Raw genomic sequence first — 21038 nt, 5'->3', positions numbered from 1 at the left:
ACTCCATGGCCGCCCACAACACCAACACCATCCTTAAGTTTGCCGACGACACGATGGTGGTAGGCCTGATCACCGACGACAATGAGACAGCCTAAACGGAGAAGGTCATAGACCTGGCAGTGTGGTGTGAGGAAAACAACCTCTCCCTCAACGTGGGCAAGACAAAAGAGATTGTCGTTGATTACAGGAAACGGAGGCTTGAACACCCCCCCCCGCATTCGCAATTACTCGGCATCCGACCGCAAGGAGCTACAGAGGATAGTGCATACGGCCCAGTACATCATGGAGGCCGAACTTCCAGCCATCCAAGGCCTCTATACCAGGCGATGTCAGAAGAAGGCCCAAAAAATTGGGGAAGACTCCAGCCACATAATTCATAGCCTGTTCTTTCTGCTACGTCACGGCAAGCGGTACCGGAGCGCCAAGTCTGGGACCAAAAGGCTCCTGAATAGCTTCTACCCCCAAGCCATTAGACTGCCGAACAGTTAATTAAATGGCTACCCGGACTATTTACATTGAACCCCCTTTATTTATCGTTAAAAGAAATGCATGCACTCTCTTGCACACTCACTTTATCCACTCACTCACACATACTGTACTGACACTCCAACACACACGCTACATAAGCTCACACACACAAAACACACACACTCACACAGACACACTTTCACACTCTTCACATACGCTGCTGCTACTCTGTTTATTATCTATCCTGATTGCCTAGTCACTTTAACCTCTACCTACATATACATACTGTATTACCTCGTACCACTGCACATTGACTCGGCACTGGTACTCCATGTATATAGCCTCGTTATTGTTTTTATTGTGTTACTATTTCCTTTTTTATTTAGCAAATATTTGTCTTACTTTTTAACTCTTCATTGTTGGGAACAATCTCGTAAGTAAGCATTTCCCTGTAAAGTCTACACTGTTGTATTCGGCTGTTGTATTCGGCTGTTGTATTTGGCGCATGTGACCAATACAATTTTGATTTGATTTATTTGCACCATGCCTGTTGGGAGCTGGGTTGTGCAGAGGCTAACATTAGCGCAGGCTCTAATTTAAGACTTGCATAATGGATGACTTTTGTGGTGTGGCACTAGCACAACTCCCTTTTCAACGTAAGTGACGTGACTGGCTCCTGTGAGAACCAGTTTATGTGCTGTGAGCCTGTTCTTTACTTCCCCCTCTCCTCCTTACAGACACACGTGCCAGCTCCAACCTGTTCACACTGATAGCTCTGATCGCTGCATGGGAATATTAGAAGTAGTAGGACTAGAGCATACGGCTGTTGGTATTATATCATAAAAGCAAAAGTTCACTATTAACTGGCCTATCAAACTGTTGCATTATTATATCATTTTTTTGCTTTATCTACGTCAGTGCATGACACCTGCTCCCTTGCATGGATGATGTGTGGGAAAGTTATGCCAGTTGGTGTGGAAGTGTACACACACACACATAGGTATGTACAGGAACGGCTTGTGCTGCGCTGAGTGAGTCATTGTAACGGGTTGCCACACACGGGCGTGTTTGTCTTTGACAGGCCCGTGGAACGTGAGGTCAAGGAAACCTGCTGGATGTACTTACTCTGGTAAATGTTTAATCCATCGAGCCTTTCCACACTAGCTGGACCCCTGTTTGTCTGCAGCTCTGTGTTTCCCAGTCCCATGCAGCTCTTTGTTTCCTGGTGCAATGTAGCCCTCAGTCCAAATCCTGTGTGAAGATCTACTCCCATGTTAAAACTGGACAAACATACAGTTCATTCCGAAAGTATTCAGACCCCTTGACTTTTTACACATTTTGTTACGTTATAACCTAATTCTAAAATGGATTAAATTGTTTTTCCCCCTCATCAATCTACACACATTACCTCATCATGACAAAGTAAAAACAGCTTTTTAGACATGTTTGCAAATGTATTATTAAAAATACAAAACTTAAATATTATATTTACATTAGTATTCAGACCCTTTACTCAGTACTTTGTTGAAGCACCTTTGGCAGCGATTACAGCCTCGAGTCTTCTTGGGTATGACGTTACAAGCTTGGTACACCTATATTTGGGGAGATTCTCCCATTCTTCTCTGCAGATCCTCTCAAGCTCTGTCAGGTTGGATGGAGAGTGTCGCTGTGCAGCTATTTTCAGGTCTCTCCAGAGATGTTTGATCGGGTTCTCTGCATCATCACTGACCTCAAAAACATCTGATATATTTGTTGTCTGCTGTTTGGTTGTGTTAGAATCCAAGGTAACATTTTATTTTACAGACAAATCAATTCAAATTTTATTTGTTGCATGCTTTGTAAACAACAGGTGTATACTAACAGTGAAATGCTTACTTAATGGCCCTTCCCAACAATGCAGTGAGAAAGAAAATAGATAGTCTGGGTAGCTATTTGGTTAACTATATAACAAACTATTTAGCAGTCTTATGGCTTAGGGGTAGAAGCTGTTCAGGGTCCTGTGGGGGAAGAGGCGTTGTTGTGCCCTCTTCATGACTGTGTTGGTGTGCTTGGACCATGATAGATCCTTAGTGGTGTGGACACAGAGGAACTTGAAGCTCTCGACCCGCTCCACTACAGCCCTGTTGGTGTGAATAGGGGTGTGCTCGGCCCTCCGTTTCCTATAGTCCACGATCGCCTCCTTTGTCTTGCTGATGTTGAGGGAGAGGTTGTTGTCCTAGCATCACACTGTCAGGTCTCTGAGCTCCTCCCTATAGGCTGTCTCATCGTCATCAGTGATCAGGCCTACCACTGTCATGTGGTTGACAAACTTAATGATGGCGTTAGAGTCATGCACTGCCACGGAGTCGTGTGTGAGCAGGGAGCACAGGAGGGGACTAAGCATGCACCCCTGAGGAGTGGGTTCAGGCTGGAGTGGGTCCAGTGTGTCTGGGATAATGGTGCTGATGTGAGCCATGACCATCCTTTCAAAGCATTTCATGGCTACAGATGTGAGTGTTAAGCGGAGATAGTTATTTAGACAAGTTACCTTGGTGTTCTTGGGCACAGGAACTATGGTGGTCTGCTTGAAACATGTAGGTATTACAGAATGGGTCAGGAAGAGGTGAAAATGTCAGTGAAGACACTTGACAGCTGGTCAGCGCATGTTCTGAGTACGGGTCCTGGTTATCCGTCTGGCCCTGTGGCTTTGTGAATGTTAACCTGTTTAAAGGTCTTACTCACATCGGCTACGGAGAGCGTGATCACACAGTCATCTGGAACAACTGGTGCTCTTACGCCTGGTTTAGTGTTGCTTGTCTCGAAGCGAGAATAGAAGGCATTTAGCTTGTCTAGTAGTCTCACATCACTGGGCAGCTCATGGCTGGGTTTCCCTTTGCAATCCGTGATAGTTTGAAAACCCTGCCACATCCAACAAGCATCAGAGCCAATGTAGTAGGATTCAATCTTAGTCCTGTATTGACGCTATCCCTGTTTGATGGTTCGTTGGAGGGCGTAGCGGGATTTGTTGTAAGCGTTCTTGAAAGCTGCAGCTCTAGTCTTTAGTTCAGTGCAAATATTGCCTGTAATTCATGGCTTCTGGTTGGCATATGTTCAGTAGAAAGTCATCACCCCCTTTCAAAATGTTCACCTTTTGTTGCCTTTCAGCCTGAAATGAAAACACATAAAATCCGACTTTTTACGGCATTATTTACACACAGTAACCCATAATATCCAAGTGGAGAAAAAAAATGGAAAATGTATTAAAAGTAAAACAGTAAAATACTCTATTTGGATATTTTTCAGCAATTGCCAACTTGCTGAGGTGTAACCAACCACCTTCCAGATCACAAATCAAGCTAATTGGCTTCTATCTGTGACCAACTGTTGTGACTTTGATTAGTTCAGAATAAAATAAGTTGTTCATAGAGGACTCCACTGCTTAGTAGTGCAATTCAAAGCAAAGAATCGGAAAGGTACTTTCAAAAGATCTACGAGAGGAAGTTGTGGAAAGGCACAAGTCATGAAAGGCACTAGGGATGGATATAAAAAGATTTCAAAGGCTTTGTCTATCCCTCGGAGAACAGTTAAGACCATTATTAAGAAGTGGAAGGCGTATGGCACTACCCAGACCCTGCATAGATCAGGCCGTCCCCCCAAACTGGATGACCGGGCAAGAAGGAGACGGATCAGAAAGGCTACCCAAGAAGCCAATGGCAACTTTGAAGGAGCTTCAGGCCTTTATGGCAAAGACTGGTCAATGTGTGCATGTGACCACAATATCACGAGTGCTCCACAAATCTGGTCTCTATGGGAGGGTGGCAAGAAAAAAACTACTCCTCAAAAAAAGCCACATCAAGTCTCGTTTGAGCTTTGCCAAAAAGCACATTGTAGACTCCGAGGCCAACTTGCAAAAGATGCTGTGGTCAGATGAGGCCAAAATGTTACTTTTTGTCCTGAACACAAAACGATATGTCTGGGGAAAACCCAATAATATATCTTTCCACCCAAAGAACACCAAGCCTACAGTAAAGTACGGCAGTGGCAGCATCCTGTTGTGGCGGTGTTTCTCTTCAGCAGGGACTGGAGCACTTGTCAGGATTGAAGGGAAAATGGACAGCGCAAAATACCGAAAGATTATTGAGGAGAACCTGCAGCCCTCTGCCAGGAAGTTGAAAATGTGAAGACAGTTCATATTATAACATGACAATGACCCAAAGCACCCAGCCAAAGCAACCGTACAGTGGCTGAAGGACAATAAGGTGAATGTCCTTGAGTGGCCTACAGTAGTCAGAGCCCTGACATAAGAATCTGAGAATCTGTGGAATGACTTGAAGAGTGCAGTCCATGAGCAGTCACCATGCAATTTGACTGAGGTTGAACAATTCTGCAAGGAAGAATGGGCAAATAATGCAGTCTAGGTGTGCAAAGTTAGTAGAGACGTATTCAAAGAGACTCATGGCTGTAATTCAAGCAAAATGTGGTTCCACCAAGTATTAACTCAGGGGGGTGTTCACTTATCCAAATAGGGTATTTTACTGTTTAAATGTAATAAATGTTCAGAGTTTTTTAGAAATGTTTCTTCACTTGGATATTGTGGGTTACTGTGTGTAAATAAAGCCGGAAAAAGCCTGATTTATGTGTTTTCATTTCAGACTGTAAGGCAACAAAAGGTGAACATTTTGAAAGAGGGTGGTGACTTTCTATACCCACTGTATGTATGGTCACTGTTGGGAGGACATCATCGATGCATTTATTAATGAAGCCAATGACTGATGTGGTAAACTCCTCAATGCTATCGTATGAGTCCCAGAACATATTCTAGTCTTTGCTAGCAAAACAGTTCTGTAGCTTAGCATCCGCTTCATCGGACCAATTCCGTATTGGGCGGATCACTTGTAATTCCTGTTTGAGTTTCTGCTTGTAAGCAGGAATCAGGAAGATAGAGTTATGGTCAGATTTGCCAAATGGAGGGCGAGGGATAGCTTTTTATGCATCTCTGTGTGTGGAGTAAAGGTTATCTAGAGTTTTTTATACTTTAGTTTCACAGGTGACATGCTGGTAGAAATTTCAGGATTTCAGTTTTCCTGCATTAAAATCACCAGCCACTTGGAACTCTGCTTCTGGATGAGCATTTTCTTGTTTGATTATGGCCCTATACAGCTCGTTGAGTGCGGTCTTAGTGCCAGCATCGGTTTATGGTGGTAAATAGATAGCGAAAAGTACAGACAAAAACTCTCTTGGTAAATAGTATGGTCTACATCTTGTCATGAGCTATTCTAACTCAGGCGAGCAGAACCTCAAGACTTCCTTAACATTAGAGATCATGCATCAGCTGTTAACAAAGAGACACACACCAACCCCTAGAGTTTACCCGACGCTGACGTTATGTCCTGCCGATGAATATGATCAGCGCAACAACAAAAAATGTAAATAGCAGACTGGTACTTACTTAATATTTACATAGCATTAATTGGTCCTATTGGTCCTGTGTTAGAGCAACCCAGTTGAACTACTATGCTTTAGAGCTAGGAATGGAGCAAGACAAACGAACCCATCCCTCTATAATAGGCCTATAAATCAATATGGCTGAGTGGCTCTTCAGGTTGTAAGTGAGTTATGGCAGGGCTTGTGAGTGGCTCTGTCTGTGTGTAATTACTCTGTCAGATGGCACCACACAGCCTGGCTGAGTTGTCGTCATCAAATATTCATAAGTCCACGCCTTAGTCTGGATGTTCCATGTTCATCCAGCCAGACTGACTGATAAACAGAGAACAGAGCAGACAGGCTCATCAAGTTAATTAGACACTTTGCTATGAGCTCTGACAGAACCCCCCCCCCCTCTCTCTCTTTGTCTCTATGCTCTTCTATATCACTCTTTCAGGGCCACATTCAGTAGGAAAATATTGTCAAACTTTGCAGATAGAAATGTCATGAGCAGAGACAACATGATTCCTTATTCTACATGTCCGAGAGGCATGTTCTCCATAACATATTTCTACCTGAATGTTCCTCAATGTTGTGCCCTGCTGAACATGCACCAGAGTTTGGTATGACTAGAGGCTCAGCCCCTCCATCTGACAGGCCACTTGTGGAACACCTAGCTCCAGAGTAGAATAATCCCATACTAGCCTATCTGGTACATAGATCCTCCTCTCTAATGGTCTGGACAGGGATGAGAGTGGTTGGCAGTAAGCGCTTTGAGATGTGTTATGTTCGGTCTGTCTGTCCGTCTGACGGAATATATGGTGGTTTTATTATATTGCACAGATTGTTTTCCTGACAGTAGTATTTTCTAACGACAGCCACCAGGGCCTATTGGATCCCATACGGATATTAACTGCTGGGCTCATTCCAGCGAACACATTATGAGCCTGGGTCATCTCATCTGATTGGTTTTGCACCATGCATGCATGGCATACATTTGAATATCACACAAGTCTCTTAAATTTGACTATTTATAAATATTTCTGTATGGGGCGATTCTCTTTCACTTTGTCACGCATTGATGTCAATGGGAGACTAATGAACAATTCAGATGAAGTGGAAGTGAGGATTCTGCCCTAAATGTTTTATAGGGCTGGTTCTATTCAGCTCGACATGGCGTAAGAATGACCTCGGCCTTACAGGCTGCTGCTCTTTAACTATTTATAGGTCCACTATCTCCTGAGGTTGATGACCCATGAGAACATCGCCAGGGCAGGGTCCCATTCATTACTAAGGGTGCACTGCATGAGTGAAATAGGGGGTTGAAGAGGGCAGGTCTCTCCGAGAGGTTTTTTCCCTTATGTCTGCATTATGCAATTCCATTATGATAAAACCGTCCTGATAACGTTATCATACAAAAGTAGCAGAAATGACGGCCTCCCGAGTGGCGCAGCGGTCTAAGGTGTCACTACAGACCTGGGTTCGATCCCAGGCTGTGTCACAGCCGGCCGTGACCGGGAAACCCATGAGGCGGCGCACAATTGGCCCAGTTGGCCGAGTTAGGGGCGTGTTTGGCCGGCTGGGATTTCCATCGTGCTCTAGTGACTCCATGTGGCAGGCCGGGCGCCTGCAAGCTGACTTCGGTCATCAGCTGGATGGTGTTTTCTCTGACACATTGGTACGACTGGCTTCCGGGTTAAGCGAGCAGTGTGTCAAGAAGCAGTGTGGCTTGGCAGCGTCATGTTTCGGAGGACGCATGGCTCTCGACCTTCGCCTCTCCCGAGTCCGTAGGGGAGTTACAGCAATGAGACAAGACTGTAACTACCAATTGGATGTCACGAAATTGGGGAGAAAAAGGGGGTATTAGTACAAGGCCTTCCCTGTGGCTCAGTTGGTAGAGCATGGTGTTTGCAACGCCAGCATGGTGTGTGCAACGCCAGGGTTGTGGGTTCGATTCCCATGGGGGGCCAGTACAAAAAAAAAATGCATGAAATGAAATGTACTGTAAGTCGCTCTGGATAAGAGCGTCTGCTAAATGACTAAAATGTAATGTAAAAATGTACAAAAAAAGTAGCAGAAATTGTACAGGAAATCCCTGGCACAGATGGTTATGCCTAAATTGAATAAAAAAATGAAATGTTAATGCATGCAGGTTGTTTTTAAAGTGGGTTAAGTACTGTATACAGTGTATGGATATGTTTGAGGTGAAATGCTGTTTGAGGACAATGCAACAAGGTTGTGTTTCAGTATTTCAGTGCTATCGCTGACTGATGGTTGCCAGGGTGCTATCCACTTAAACTGTCTGTCTGTCTGTCTGTCTGTCTGCCTGCCTGTCTCTCTCTCTCACTGGGATCAATTTCATACATATGGCTAACTAATCTCAGTGGTATAGAGAACTAACAGAGTATTAGTGTCACATCTGACACCTACAAATTGTCAATCCCAGACATGAATGTTTTAGACAGAAATGCATGGATATGAATAACAACCATTTGAAGGCCATATTCCGTAAGAGGAGTCTCCCCCTCTGTTGTCAAAAGTCATATTTAAAGCATCATGTGGCACTAGGCTGTTGGGGACTGAAATCCTCTGGATCTGAAACACAGACATCCCTACTCACACAGTCCCAGTCCCAGCGCACCCCAAAACAGTAGAACATAAGGTCTGGCCCGGCCTTCATCCCTGACTTATGTAAACTCCACTGTTTTCAACAGAGTGAGCCTGGCTAGGCAGCTGCTCTCTGGCTGCTTTCATACAGCCCTGCTGCCCTGTGCCAAACACAGCCCAGTGAGCACACGGGGGGGGGGGGGGGGGCACAACAACACACAACGCTCAGACACAAAAGCAGACCGGGTTGCATAAACAGAAACAGTCTGGGTTTTGATTTTGGGATGTTGTATGTTGTCTGTCTTAGCTTTCCTAGGGTTGATATACACTGCAGTTTCTATTACTTGTACTGACTCCTGATAAACTGATTAGATTAGAGCTCTCAAGTGGTTGTCCTGATGTAAACCATGCTGAGAACTACCGATCTATGAGGTTGATTGGCACAACAAATTGTACTGTAACTGAACAGGGCATTGCCATCAGTAGGGTATTGGTATCATGCTGTCAAGCAACCGGAGAGAAAGTGAGGATCAACTACATGGATGAATTAAACAATTACTGGGTAAGGTGACAGCTAGTCTGGCCAATTTGCATTGAATTTGCATCAGCAGCCTGGCATCTGAATATGAAAGGTTAGTAATGCTTAAACAACATGATCAATTAACAAAACCTCCCTCTGGAGAATGTCTTCTGATATTTCTAGAAGTTACCCTCTGGGAAATGCTACAACTTGGCAGGTTTGAGCCTGGCTCTCCTAGGCAGATAGTGTCATAAAAACAACAACAGAAATCTGTAGGTCTAAAGATTGCCAGCAGATACTGCCTCCAGATGGATCGAATACAGTTGCAGTTTAATGCACTGGCATCTATCCAACTTTTTGAACACCCACCTCAGAGTACAGTGAAAAGTTTGGCATGAAAATTACAAACGGAACAGTAAAGATGTCTGGAATTCCCTCGCTTGGTTAATAGTGAACAGTTTGCTCTGTTAGTAAAACGGTTTAGTGAAAGGTTTACATTTACAGTAATCATCATTAATACAGAAGTTCATGCTCTGCTGCTCCACAGACTCCAATTAAAAACAGCAGAACATGACAAGCACACATCACACGCCCCAAGGCATGGCTCCTAAAGAATGCAAAACATCTATCTACAACGTTCAACTTTCTCATGAGGTAGGACGAATTCCAATGCAAATGAAATGTGTGATTGGCATGGCCAACTCTTAAATCATTTGTCCTACTTATGCAAGTAGTAAATCAAACTGATCATAATATGTTTTAATACTTTATTTCCACAGTAACCTGTATGCTTATAGTTGAATGTTCATAATGATGTGGGTCTTTGCAGTTCAATGCAGTTGTTGTTGTCCCTAATTCTAAACATTTTTGGGATAAATAATTCTTATGACACACAGAAACAGCATAGCAAGCTATATCCACTTTCCATGACTTTTGTCAGGATTTCAGCACAATTGGCATAATATGATCTTAAATTCTATTGCTTGTCTATACTGACTGAATATCTGAGAGTGGCCTATTTAAAGACGAACTATTGTGGAGTGAGTTGACTATCATATATATACGTGTCCATGCTGATGCCTTTTGAAGGAAACGGAGAAAACATATTGTTTAGTGTAGAGAATTCCACTGTCCCTGAGTTTGCGTTGCATATTTTCAACAGTTCAATAGAGTTAGCTACACCAGTGATTCGCACACAGGTGTATTGTCAGAGTCCTGGCTATGCATGGAGCTCAGCCCCGTGTCTGAATCTTCGTCGTTCATGTCGCAGGTCTTGGACAGACCTCTGGTCTGCTCCACCCACCCACTGCTCTTCTCCAAGGAAGGCAACATGTCAGTCTCAGTGACACCAGAGTGTTCTTTATCAGCCTCGGGTAACTTTTCCTTATTTAAATTCATAGAGTGCATTTTTGCGAGCAAATCCGTTAGTTCTTTTTCTTTCGCGTCCCATAGCTCCTGGCTTAAGTCCAAATCACCCTTAACAGCCTCTAAATCCGTGTTTAAACGAAGACCAATATATAAACTGGTATCCAGCTTTGTTTTGATTATCTTCCCCTCTAAAACCAAGTCGTTCTCTGATAGACTGTTCACATCTGGTTCTGGGGCGGCGGCGCCTGACTGTGCTGCCGGCTGTGGAGCCACTGCAGCTACGGGGATGTCCACAGACTCCCCAATACTTTCTGTGTCTTTGCCCGACAGCTCATCTTGCCGTCTTTTCATCCACCTTTGGTTGAGCTCCTCCTGAATTTCACCTGTGATGCATTCCATGAGAGCCTCGCGCTCTGTCAACTCCTCCTGAAGTCGCAGGACCTCCTCGCACCTACGCGCGTACTCCTCAAACTGCGCAATAGCCTCCGCTGAACGTGGGACGTCCTCTATTGGATCAGCCTCCACGCTCGATTCCACCATGTATGTGTCCTGCACATAATTGATACCATGTCTCTTAATTCTGTCAAAGTGCACTTTTGCCTCATACCTTTCTATATCCCTATCCAACTCTTTGATCCTTTGGATCTGCTGGCGGATGGTGTGATCTTGCGAGATAACTAAGTGCACCAACGTTTCCAATTTCTCCACTGAGGATTTATCCTTAGGAAAAGTCTCTTCTCTCTTTTTGTTAATTTTGTCCAACTTTCTAAAAGCTTTTCTAACAATCCTCCGCTGCTTTTCTTGCGAGAAAGCCATTGTGGTCTTGGCTGCTCCCTTGAATACGCACGGATTGTCTTTGCTCTGAACGACTCGCGCCTCGGCGCTCCTGGGTCCGTTGTTTGGTAACGATGCCTCATTCTTCACCAAAACAAACCTCACGTTTTCCTGCTCATCTCCCCAGGCGCTCCAGAGACGCAGGATTTTGGTTTTATTGGGTAAAATCCTCTCAAAGCCTCTCCATTTCTCCACTATGCAGTAAGACTGGGGGGTCCCGGACTGCATCGCCGCTGACGCACCTTGCTGCAAGTTTTGGTCCTCCAGTAGAACTTTTAGAACATCCGCGCAGGTGGTGCGTTTGGACAGCCCCGAGACCAGCTTCTCCTCCCGGCAGACCCATACTGATACCTTGCATTCTTCCTGCTCCATTCTGGAAAAAACCTCCAACCGAATTGCTTATCAAAGTTTCTGCTCCCCTCTCGACTCCTCCGTCCCAGTTTTCAGACGTTAAGAGAAAAGTGTGTCACACACCTTCGTTTGGAGCTGTCCTTATTCTTATGTAGGCATGTCATCATTCTCGTGAAATAATCAGTTCAGTACTTCCCTGTATGTAGGATTATTCCCGTAGCAGACAGAAGAGGCACGCTGGGAAGTTGTTCAGCAAGGGGGCATTATTATCTCCGCAGACTTCCTCTAGAAATACTGTGCGCAGAGGAGGAACGGACGTCCTTCCTCTCGGTCGCCACGCACTGCTGTGGGTACATTTCTATGCAAACACTAAAGTATACGCCCTCCGCTCTCAACAGGGACTCACCAGTGTCTGTTGATCAAAACACTACACTGCCACACTCCAGAAGTTTTTTTATGTAACATTACCCGCTCACTTTGGGCGAATTTTACGCACCAATTTGCTTACTGTACTTTGGTCAAAAATACCATCATTCAGACCTGAACATTTTAAAAAGTTAACACATTTTAAAGTGAGTGTTTATATATGTAATATTAAATTAATTCCGGCAAGCGTCAGTCAGGGGCCGCCTTGTTTCACTCCATTATTTCACATCTTGATTACTTCTGATCTGGTATTCTATAGAAACAAATCAAGCAAAATAAAAATCCATCTATTAACTGCTCAGAATATAAGTTCTCTGCCCTCAATAACACGCAGCACACTTACCATTCATCCCATGTGTCTACAATCTTTAGGCCAAACTGACCCTGCCAACCAAACCACTCCACCGAAAGACATGTGAATGTGAACAAAGACCATATTTTCATAAAACAAAAAAAATTGTCTAATTATTGCAGAGGTCTTTGGTGCATGGGGATTGTTGTGGTGGTGTAATATGTTAATGATCTGGCCAGAATCACAGGTTGTCATTGGTCCCGCCTGGTTTATCCTCCTGACCCTGACAGTTGCTAACAGGCGAAGTTTGTTGATTAAAATAATAATACTTATATTTGTCCTGTTACATATGTGTAATGGATTAAAATATATATATATATATATGCATATCCCAACTCCCCCTGAGACACTCGCATGGTGTGGGGTCACGACCAGGGTCGCCATTGTACAGCACCCCTGGAGCAATTAGAGTTAAGTGCCTTGCTCAAGGGCACCGTGACATATATTTTGTGCACCTTGTCGGCTCCGGTACGTCAACCTTTCGGATGCTGGCCCAACGCTCTAACCTCGATGCTAACTGCCACACCAAATACTACATAACACCCCAGGCTGGAGGTAAACATAATGTCAGGCAGGTTATTCTCCAACATCAACATGGCCAGGAGATGTATTCAAAGAGGATTGTCATATCCGGGCTCAAGGGAAAAAATAATATTTATTCTCATGTGGGTGAACCGTTGCACAGTATCACTGCTCGCGAGGCCTGATTCTTTTGGATATAGCGCCCCCTGTTGTGCATTAAGAGTATTGTATCGTTACAGCAATATCAAAAGGTAGGCTAGTAATGAAATACCAATACTTAATTTGAGAGAAATTCATTGATGTTTGTGAGAAATTATGATTCATCATCACATCAGAAACAGAATTGACCATTTAGTTTTATTGGATATTATATGCATACAAAGTTTCTAGAAAGCTATAAAATATCTAACACTTTAGCAATGAAGAAAAGGTTACAAAAGCAAAGACCTGACCCTGCAGTAACAACACACATATTGTCAGTTTCTCTTTTTATATTCTTGTCGGAAAAATTCACAATCTTTAAGAAAATGAAAGATAACATTAAACATGTGTACCGGGACATCTCAGAATACATTCTTCTTTATACGAATCACCTTTTAAAAATGATCTGCACACAATGTTCTGAGGATGCCATCCAAACTGAGAAAAATGAAAGCCAGTGTTGAAAACACTAGATGAAGGTTACCAGTACCGTAGACAAAGAGCACATGGCTCAGAGCTTTGCTGCTGATGTTTGCGTCAAAAATCTCCTTGTGCCCGTTTTAAAATAATATCTTCAAAAGACTCGTGTGAAATGTGTGAAATCTATATTCCAGGTTGACAGAACAGAGACACAGAGCCCAGCAGTGAAACCAACAGGCTTGGCTCTGGTTAAACTGGAGTCGTCACAAAAGCATTGTAAAGTATAGCCTACATACAGCACATTCAAACAGAGACATTCAAACAGACACTCCAGAATCTAGTCACAATTATTACTAAGTTAGAAGACAGGTCAAAGGTCTTCCAAACATGACATAAACCCTGATCCATTGTCTTTAGCCACAGTGTAACATACAACTATACAGCATTATGTTTTCTGGACTTTAATAAGTTAGTGTGCATATGATATCATAATAACACAATTGATCTACTGTGACAATGATATGATGATAGAAACCTCCACAGGGAGATCACTGTGAACTGAACATGCATCTAAGGGTACAATCATTTCCCAAATAATAATAATTAGGTGGGTTCTTATATTTGTCCTATTTGACACATGTACAAGTAAACTAACACTCGCACTTGACTCCCTTATTGAGGAAAAATGTACTTACTATGACTGAGATATGTGGTTGTCCCACCTAGTTATCTTAAGATGAATGCACTAACTGTAAGTCACTCTGGATAAGAGCGTCTGCTAAATGACTAAACTGTAAAGTGTGGATCATACGCACGTGTGAATTGGAAATGTTTTTTTTTTTTTTGCATTATCCCAACTCCCCAAGTCACCCTCAGAGAGCGGGGTCACGGCCAGGGTCTGCCATTATCAACGGTGACCCTGGAGCAAGTAGGGTTAATTGACAGATTTTTCACCTTGTCAGCTCAGGGATTTTAACTAGCGACCTTCCAGTTACTGGCCCAATGCTCTAACCGCTGGGCTACCTGCCGCCCAGCAATAGTCAAATTGTTGTGGTAATGAGTACAGTTCTACAGGGAAATGCATTGGAAAAGGCATTCTGGTGATCTCTTCCACCATTTTCTTAGACTTTTTGGTTTAGCTTCTTTTAAACCTTTTCTTCGCTGGAAAGTCATGACCAAAGGCACTTTATGCTACAGTGCAAGGGACAATTGCACGTCTGAAATGTCTCCAGTTTTTTGGTTTTTGATAGGCAAGGCAAAGTTATTACTGCTATTACACATGGAACTTGTTCATTGTAATAATCTATGCGTGATTTACCAGTTATTTTGTAAAACAAGGTGAAATAGGTGTACACGTAGAACCACTAATAGTTAACAGTGTATTTATAATGACCGACATGACGCATCACACATGTTATGTATTTTCGATCCAAGCAAACCATTGGGCCATTGGTGGAAAGTTACTCACTAAGGCACTGTACACATAACACTGGGATGTATGGAAATTACAAGGCTGTCCTCCAGCTCAGGAAAGATCTCACAGCTTGAGTGGTAGAGTTACAGTATCTGTAAGGATCCCATTCCCTACCACCACGGTTAATGTGCCCAATAGCGTAGGTCACAGATTGACAAGCAAAATAAGGCTGAATAGCATTCAGAACCAGGGAAACACAGAGATTAATATATGGGAGTGTTTTTTGACTTCTGTGTTTCTCAGTCACTAAAAAACAGCAGGTTTATTCAACATGTTAACTCCACCCCGCAATAACCATACAGAGGAACTAAGTGCTTTGGGATGGGCGACTATGGTAGTAGAGTGTCCATTTTGAATGTTCAATATGTGTATTCTATGATTTCTTTGCTTCATTGTCATACGGGGTAAAACCTTAGCAGCTCAGAGAAAAGATAACGTAGGAGGAATCTCTGGTCTGTACACATTGTCTTGCTGTGTTATCACAGTGCTTTTCCTCTTCGAATAAAATCAAGTTTTATTGGTCGCATACCCATATCTTGCAGATGTTATCGGAGGTGTAGCGAAATGCTTATGTTCCTAGCTCCAACAGTGCAGTAATACCTAACAACACAGGTTTATTTTTAGTTGGGCACAGGAGATATGATGCAGATATGAGAGAGCTGTGCTGCAAAGTGGTACCTGAATCATCATATATTTGTGTTATAGTTTCAAAGTGTCCCTGGAATTATAACTATTACTGGTCTTCATTATAGTTTAGTATTTGCTTTGTTATCCAAAATGTACAAAATGTAAAACCTACATATTTTTTCTTTGGAAAATGTTTGTGTGATAGTGATGTTCACACAGCTACATGTACACTACATGACCAAAAGTATGTGGACACCTGCTCGTTGAACATCTCATTCCAAAATCATGGGCATTAATATGGAGTTGGCCCCCTCTTTGCTGCTATAACTCCACTCTTCTGGGAAGGCTTTCCACTAGATGTTGGAACATTGCTGCAGGGACTTGCTTCCACTCAGCCACAAGAGCATTAGTGAGGTCGGGCACTGATGTTGGGCGATTAGGCCTGGCTCGCAGTCGGTGTTCCAATTCATCCTAAAGGTGTTCGATGGGGTTGAGGTCAGGGCTCTGTCCAGGCCAGTCAAATTTTTCCACACCAATCACAACAAAAAAATTCTGTATGGACCTCGCTTTTTGTCATGCTGAAACAGGAAAAGGGCCTTTCCCAAACTGTTGCCACAAAGTTGGAAGCACAGAATCGTCTATAACTCTAGAATGTCATTGCATGCTGCAGCGTTAATATTTCCCCTCACTGGAACTAAGGGGCCTAGCCCGAACCACAAAAAACAGCCCAGACCATTATTCCTCCTCCACCAACCAAACTTTACAGTTGGCACTATACATTGGGGCAGGTATCGTTCTCCTGGCAACTGCCAAACTCAGATTCATCCGTCGGACTGCCAGAAGGTGAAGCACAATTCATCCCTCCAGAGAACATGTTTCCACTGCTCCATAGTCAAATGGCAGCGAGCTTTACACCACTCCAGCTGACGCTTGGCATTGCGCATGGTGATCTTAGGCTTGTGTGCGGCTGCTCGGCCATGGAAACCCATTTCATGAAGCTCCCCATGAACAGTTATTGTGCTGACGTTGCTTCCAGAGGCAGTTTGGAACTCGGTAGTGAGTGTTGCAACCGAGGACAGACAATTGTTAAGCGCTACGTGCTACGGTCCAGTTCTGTGAGCTTGTGTGGCCTACCACTTCGCGGCTGAGCAGTTGGTACTTCTAGACGTTTCCACTTCACAATAACACCACTTGCAGTTGACCTGGGCAGAAATTTGATTAACTGACTTGTTGGAAAAGTGGTATCCTATGACGGTGCCACGTTGAAAGTCACTGAGCTCTTCGGTAAGGCCATTCTACTGCTAATGTTTGTCTATGGAGATTGCATGGTGGTGGGCTCGATTTTATACACCTGTCGGCAACGGGTGTGGCTGAAATAGCCAAATCCACTAATTTGATGGGGTGTCTACGTACATTTGTATATATAGTGTATGTAGTAACTGTTTGTATAGTTTTTCTATTTATCTCATTAAGAAAGGCTATTATGATCTGTAATTGGTTGACATTGGTGATGACTACAGTATAAAAAGCTGGAAACTGATAGTAGTTTCCAAATGTAATCCACAGAACATCTCCCTATGTTACGCAATGCCCCTTCATATGTACACTTTCTACACTACAGACCTGAACTAGTCTGGAAAAATGGCACATGACACAACTATACCACAGATTGACAGCTGCACTCATACAAATATACATTAAAAAGACAAAAATATAATGATAATATTATCCGAGATAGACTTCACCCACAATGTAACCAAAGGACATTGTGGGTGGGATTTGTGTAGAGGCACAGCCACTTTCCATAAGGTTGTCAAGTAAGTCATTCTGAAGGTGTGTTTCACTGGGCGGTTCCCTCGTGTCCTCCCCCACAACCCTGACAATACTCAGGGTCTGTCCTTCAATGTCTTCCCTCCATCCTTCATAAGCTACATGTCCTTCAGGTTAGCGAGATCTATGTGATAGTTTGTCCCAGTTCTGAATGAAGCATGTTTACACTGAGTGTCAGGGCTAGATTCAATCAGATTGACATCCACATAGCGGTTGTTTTGGCGGTGTCAGGAGGTGGAACTGCAGAGAGCTGTCCAATCCACAAGCGGCTCGTTGCGTTATATTATTGCGGACACCGCCACTGGATGAAACGAAATCACACCCGACTATAATCTGACAAATCCCATGCAGCCACGTTAGAAGTTCATTCAGCCACGTTACAAGTTCAAACACTCGAATTAGACTGATAAGGTATAAATCCCCCCCCATCCAAATGGTTTGACATTTGAATGTCATTACTTCTAACATCAATAGAGTCTACACTTCCTTGAACTCCCAACGCGGTAGGGATATTAAGGAAGGGAGGGTTGGTGCCACACAAGAGCAGCCGCTCACCGATATTTCAGCTCATACCGCAGTTACACCTCCAACACCGCCAGAACATCTGCTATGTGGATGTCGGTTAACGTTCGATCTGATTGAATCTAGGCCTCAGTCTCTTATTCCTTGACTAGCCGGTAGATGTGATGTTGAGCTCCGTGGTCGCTGTTCGACACCTCAAACACACACGCCATGCACAGCAGCGTCTCCTGTGTCTCTCTGTTGGTCACCACCTGAAACACAAGAGAAATGCAATGTGAGACACGTACAACACATGCGCGGAAACACACACATACACAGAGAGAAAGACAGACAAGACAGACACACACTTGTTATAAGTATACAAACAGATTGATGACTCTGAGTAGGACATCCTTACCAATAGGATGGTGAAGTTCTCCAGGACACTGTTCATCATGTATTTCTCAGGCAGGTGTTTGAGTTTGTGGATGAAGTTGATCATGTATTCACACATGGGGGAGCGGCTTATCCTGTAGACAAAGCGTCCGTTCTCGAAGCGAGCATATTCCGTCTGAGGGGGAGGAAGAGAGCAGAGAGACATCACTGAGTGCAGCTCTTCACAAGAAAACAATTAAGTGATAATGCCCAAGGAGCCGGTATTTGAAGTATATATTGGCACGGGTGTCGTCGAGGGCTGGCAAACCGTGCCAATATATCCCCAAACTCCGGCTTCTCGGGCAGTATCACTGTTAATCAACGGGTTACCAACAAAAAAGGTTACTTTGCTGAATTTATTCATTATATTTCATTCTTCTACATGACATAGTCCCGACACAAATCTAGGGTTGCTACCCAAGCCGGCTGGTCGGTTCGGTTGCCAGAGATGCGACCCAGTCGTTAAGTCTTTTTGTTCTGTATCTGTGGATGCGACCCAGTCGTTCGTTCTAAATGTTCTTTTGTCATACTGGCTTGCAACGTTCTTATCCCTTGCTTGCTGGCTAGCCAACTACAGCTAACTCACAGTCACATCAAACAGTGCAGCCAGAATAACAACAAAGTAGCTGCATTTGTATTTGTTTAAGCTGTTTTCTAGTGACATTTATTTGGATACATCCATAAAAATGAGCTAATGATTTCGCCTGCCATAGAAAATGTGCTCTCTCGTCAGGACACTGTTGTTCAGAGGAGCTAGCCAACAACACAGCTAACACCATCACTTCAAACTGAAGCTGGAAAGACTGCAAACTAGCTGCACTTTGTTTTGTTTTACCTTTGTATATATCCATAAAAATTATAATGACTCATAATTTCAACAGGTTGAGAAATGCTACCTGCCTGTCTCTCTCGTCCCGACTCCCGACCCCTACTTGTTCATTACTATGGGACAGTTGGAGATCCAATTTGAATATTGAAACAATGTTGCAAATATCGGAGAGGCAGACAGCAAGGTTGATACAAATCTCTGCTGTTGAAAACTACATGTTAGCCTAAAAGAAATGTGAGATAATGTCTAGATGCTTTTTATAGTGGAGATCAAGTTTATAAATTGCCTGGCTGGGCTGATGAGACAGTGGAATATGCAGTCAGATGGAACAGATTAAATAGGCATTTTAAAGTCATAGACACGGGCTGGAATGCGGTTTTAACCAATCAGCATTCAGGATTAGACCCACCCGCTGTATAAATGAGGAGGAAACCATGTCCACCACGATCAAATAGGTGTTAAAACACACATGTATGCAATTGTGAGAAACAAACAAATATAAAAGTAGGTAATTGTGAGTCATTTGTGTCGTTTTATAGTTGCTTCTCCACCGAGCACACAGTGGTGTGTGCAGGACTAGGACTCACCTCCACCTTCTCAACCACCTGCTTGCCGAAGGAGCACACCTTGGTGGAGCAGGTGATGGTCATGTTCTCAGAGCTCTCATACTGGCTGGTCACACCGTAGAAAGCCCCAGAGTCATCCTGGATGTTACAGTTCAGATCAGCCTGCATCAGGACAACATAACAGCAGAGTTTTAACTACATAGTCAAGCAAATGTTGACTAACAACAGCAAAACAATGAGCTAAATGTTTACAATACATGCTGAAAATGTTTAAATTAAAAAGGGATTTTCTTTAAAATGTCAAGATTAACTTGAGGAAAGCAACTCGATGTAAAGGTTACTAAGGCAGCGAGGCCCTCCAGTGGCTCATGACAATACTTGCAATTATAGTATTTGGCATGTCTGTATGCTGAGAATAAGTTGGGCGGCTATCTACCAGTAAACACTGTTGTACAATAATTTTGTGCTTCTGCATCTCAAATGAGGCGGAAAGAGGCTTTCGAAATATCCAAATGGCACAAGACAGATATTAGAAATGGCCTGAATGGATGTAAAAATAAACTATTTAAATAGAATCCTCTGAAAGGGACAGTCTGTTTCAGAGAACACCGAGTTCATCATGTGAACAAAGGAATAAATAGCTCCTTCATTAAGTCAGCTGGTTATTAAGGCCTGTAATGATCAGAGGAGGGCAATTGTTTAGAGGGTGAGTGTCCATGTTTGAAATTCAGATGCAGTGGCTCTTCACTAAAGTCTGAAGAGAGACTCACCGTCTTGTTTGCGTTTCCCATTTGAATTCTGAATAGAATTCATGTTGACGTGAATTAATATGGTCAAGTTTTAAAACCTATTAGTTATAGATTATGAAAATATTTTTGTGTTGAACAAAATAAAGGGATTTTACTGAGTATCTCAAAGCTAATAGAGAACCAGCATGTATGTAACAAACATAGAGGAAACAGAGCTGAGGATGACATTATACTCCAGGTGTAACATTGTAAATCAAATAAAGCTTTCTTGGGGCCAATAGACTATATAGGATGTAATAGTAAGTAAAGCCGTGGAGAATGGTACCAGTAAATATTTGCGCTTAGAGAGAGAAATGAGAGACAGAGACTCCATTGGTAGGGAGCTACTGCAATCTCCTTAGTTTGCCCCAATCTCTCACACCTGTCAGGAGGTAGGCAGGTGTTCAAACAAAGCCTCAATGCTACCACATCAGACCCTAGGGAAACGCGCACACACACACACACACACACACACACACACACACACACACACACACACACACACACACACACACA

At 43.3% G+C, this 21038-nt stretch overlaps 2 protein-coding genes across 3 annotated transcripts in view; both read right to left on the bottom strand.

Annotated features, from left to right (window-relative positions):
- Positions 1 to 9751: 9751 nt before the first annotated feature.
- LOC106573216 (ras association domain-containing protein 10) lies at positions 9752 to 11963 on the bottom strand. The gene has a single exon (XM_014148053.2). The coding sequence runs from the start codon at positions 11570 to 11572 to the stop codon at positions 10175 to 10177; it is 1398 nt and encodes a 465-aa protein (XP_014003528.1). The 5' UTR covers positions 11573 to 11963; the 3' UTR covers positions 9752 to 10174.
- Positions 11964 to 16820: 4857 nt separating this feature from the next.
- Positions 16821 to 21038, bottom strand: part of LOC106573217 (transcriptional enhancer factor TEF-1) — a 39375-nt gene continuing 35157 nt past the window's right edge. For both annotated transcript variants that reach the window (XM_014148054.2, XM_014148055.2), the window contains 3 exons: positions 19756 to 19896; positions 18323 to 18475; positions 16821 to 18176 (listed from right to left, as the gene is read on the bottom strand). In XM_014148054.2, coding sequence (XP_014003529.1) covers positions 18063 to 18176; positions 18323 to 18475; positions 19756 to 19896 — 408 coding nt within the window. In that variant the 3' untranslated portion in view covers positions 16821 to 18062. The remainder of the gene's footprint in view (positions 18177 to 18322; positions 18476 to 19755; positions 19897 to 21038) is intronic.

The sequence above is a fragment of the Salmo salar genome, chromosome ssa16 (genome assembly GCF_905237065.1).
Source record: "Salmo salar chromosome ssa16, Ssal_v3.1, whole genome shotgun sequence".
Taxonomy (NCBI): Eukaryota; Metazoa; Chordata; class Actinopteri; order Salmoniformes; family Salmonidae; genus Salmo; species Salmo salar.
This window is presented reverse-complemented; position numbering and strand designations above follow the sequence as displayed.

Coding starts and splice junctions, on each gene's coding strand:
- LOC106573216 (XM_014148053.2), bottom strand. CDS start 11,572: ATGGAGCAGGAAGAATGCAAGGTATCAGTATGGGTCTGCCGGGAGGAG.